The 2461-nt window shown below is 37.0% G+C and overlaps 1 protein-coding gene across 1 annotated transcript; it reads left to right on the top strand.

Annotated features, from left to right (window-relative positions):
* Positions 1 to 581: 581 nt before the first annotated feature.
* On the top strand, positions 582 to 1441 carry LOC122652765 (WUSCHEL-related homeobox 5-like). Its single transcript, XM_043846610.1, has 2 exons — positions 582 to 1118; positions 1214 to 1441. Exons 1-2 carry the CDS (start codon positions 740 to 742, stop codon positions 1417 to 1419), a joined length of 585 nt encoding a protein of 194 aa, XP_043702545.1. The 5' UTR covers positions 582 to 739; the 3' UTR covers positions 1420 to 1441.
* The last annotated feature ends 1020 nt before the right edge of the window (positions 1442 to 2461 follow it).

The following is a 2461-nucleotide window of genomic DNA, read 5'->3' on the forward strand; positions in this document are numbered from 1 at the left end:
TTTTGTCTCAAGTTTGTGACCTCCATTATACCCTTAAAAGACGTTTTCAGTAGATTTGAAAAAGGGTAAGAAGAAGAAGATCTGAACGGTCAACTTTAGTCAGTGTTCTGTGTCAGTTTCCATCAGAACCGTCCAACTCATGTCAGACAACTCTGATCACCTTATTTGTTATTAGGGAAGAATTACTCGCACAGACACAAACACAAACAGACAAAAGGCAATTTTTTAGAAGCCAAAGACCTATCACCATTCTATATTCGAAACTCAAGTACTCCAAATGATAAATTTGATCTCTAATCTCAGAGAGATTGGGAATCCAAGTGGCAAATTAATTAATAAAATGCATAATTTTAAGAAGGAAAAGGGGATAAGAATTTTAATAAGAAACAAGCTTACTGTGTGTGTTTGCTCGCCGACCGAAACGTTGAACAGTGGCAGCTTTTGTGCATGTCTCCTTCCTCTTTTCTCTAATCTGTGCACAAAAAACCAGGCGAGAACCATCAAATCCTCAGTTTCATCTCATATTTTTTTTTTTTTTGCCCTAAAATCAAAGCAGTCTGAATTAAATAAAAAGTCGATTCTGCAATTGTTGTTGTTGTTTGATCACCGAATCAATAAAACAAAACAGAATAAAACCCTAATTTGTAGTATTATATATAGTAAGGATTCCAGACTATAAACTTTTGAGTTCAGAAGATCAGAAAAGAGGATCAGAGTTTCAGAGAAGAAGAAGAAAGAGATGGAAAGGCTAAGAAGCTCAGATATGGACGAAGGAATGTCAGGTTTTTATGTTAAAGGAGGAGGAGGATGTGGAGGAGGACCAGGTGGTGGTGGTAATAGCAGAGTTATTGGTGGAGGAACAAAGTGTGGGCGTTGGAATCCAACTGCAGAACAAGTTAAAGTTCTGACTGATCTGTTCAGATCTGGACTTCGAACTCCAACCACTGATCAGATCCAAAAGATATCTTCTCAGCTTAGCTTTTATGGGAAGATCGAGAGTAAGAATGTCTTCTACTGGTTCCAGAATCATAAAGCCAGAGAAAGACAAAAACGAAGGAGAGTTTCGGTTGAAGAGGTCGATCCATTCGATAGAGCAGAGAAGGTGTTCCCTGCAAAACGTAAGTGAAACTCAAGATCATCAACAACTTATATTTCTTCTACTGTTTTTTTTTTTTTTTTAAAAGTCGATTGATCTCCTTCATTTGTTTTTCAGAATCTGGAGAGGTAGAACAGGTTTCAGAACAGCATGAAAGAGTGGTCGAAACGCTGCAACTGTTTCCATTGAACTCGTACGAAGAGTTGGATTCACAGAAATTAAGATTACTGAGAAGCGAACGGAATGAGATGAAGACGTTTTCATGTTCGATGGGGAAAGAGATTGATCATTCACAATTAGATCTTCGTTTAAGCTTTGTGTAAACACAAATTGGATTTATGAAAAATCTCAAGATCGAAATTGTGGTTATTCATAACACTAGCTAAAAATTTAAATGAAAGAAAAAAAACCACATAAATTTCATAAAAAATTTACTGCAAAATTAGTGTTTGTTGCGATTTCTGAAAAACTCGTCGATCCAGATCTCGAACGAATGAATCTTTGAGTGTGGGAGGTGTTAAATGCTTCGACATTCTCCTCTGCGCAATCTTTGTGTTGTTTTATTTTTCTTTTCTCTGTGTTTACTCTGTTGGATTTTGAACGATGAAGTTCGCTCCGTTTTGCGCGATATGATTCGGAGGAGAAGCATTAAATAATAAATACCCTTTGGCCATTCAATGCTAACCCTGTGCCAGTACTGATTCCAATTTCCAAGGGTTGCTTTATTGACTGGGAACGGCAGAGAAGAGAAGAAGGGAGAAACGGAGATAGTGTTAAGGGTAATTTTGTCATTGAACACGACATGTTTGATTGAGAGCCATGTAGCCAAATCTATCAAACGGTTGTATGTTTTCAGTCCAAATTTGGTATGATTTCCATTCCAATTTCGGATTCATTTTATGAAACAGTCAACAAATATATTTTTGGTCAAAATTTTGATTTTGTTTTGATTGTATCAATATGAAATATTTAAAGAATAAAAAAATTCATTTGATAGTTCAATTTATGTGAATAAATTCTCTATATTTTTTTGGGAAGGGTGATGACGGTGGCGGTGGCGGTGGCGATGGCGGCGGGGTAGAAGTGGTGGGGTGGTGGTGGTGTGGTGGCAACAGTGGAGATAGTGATGGTGGTGGGATAGTGGTGGTGGCAAAGACGGTGATGGTGATGGTGATGGTGGCAGTGGTGGTGGTGGTGCCAATGGTGGTGGTGAGACTATTATGAGAAAAAAGGTGATGTTTTTATTTTTACATGAAATTATTACTTTGTCGATCACATTAACCTTGTGCTCATTAAAGAGCAAAGTGAAATCAAATTAAATATAAATTTTCAAACAACTCTTAAGTTATTTCAGAATTTCTATTC

The sequence above is a fragment of the Telopea speciosissima genome, chromosome 2 (genome assembly GCF_018873765.1).
Source record: "Telopea speciosissima isolate NSW1024214 ecotype Mountain lineage chromosome 2, Tspe_v1, whole genome shotgun sequence".
Classification (NCBI taxonomy): domain Eukaryota; kingdom Viridiplantae; phylum Streptophyta; class Magnoliopsida; order Proteales; family Proteaceae; genus Telopea; species Telopea speciosissima.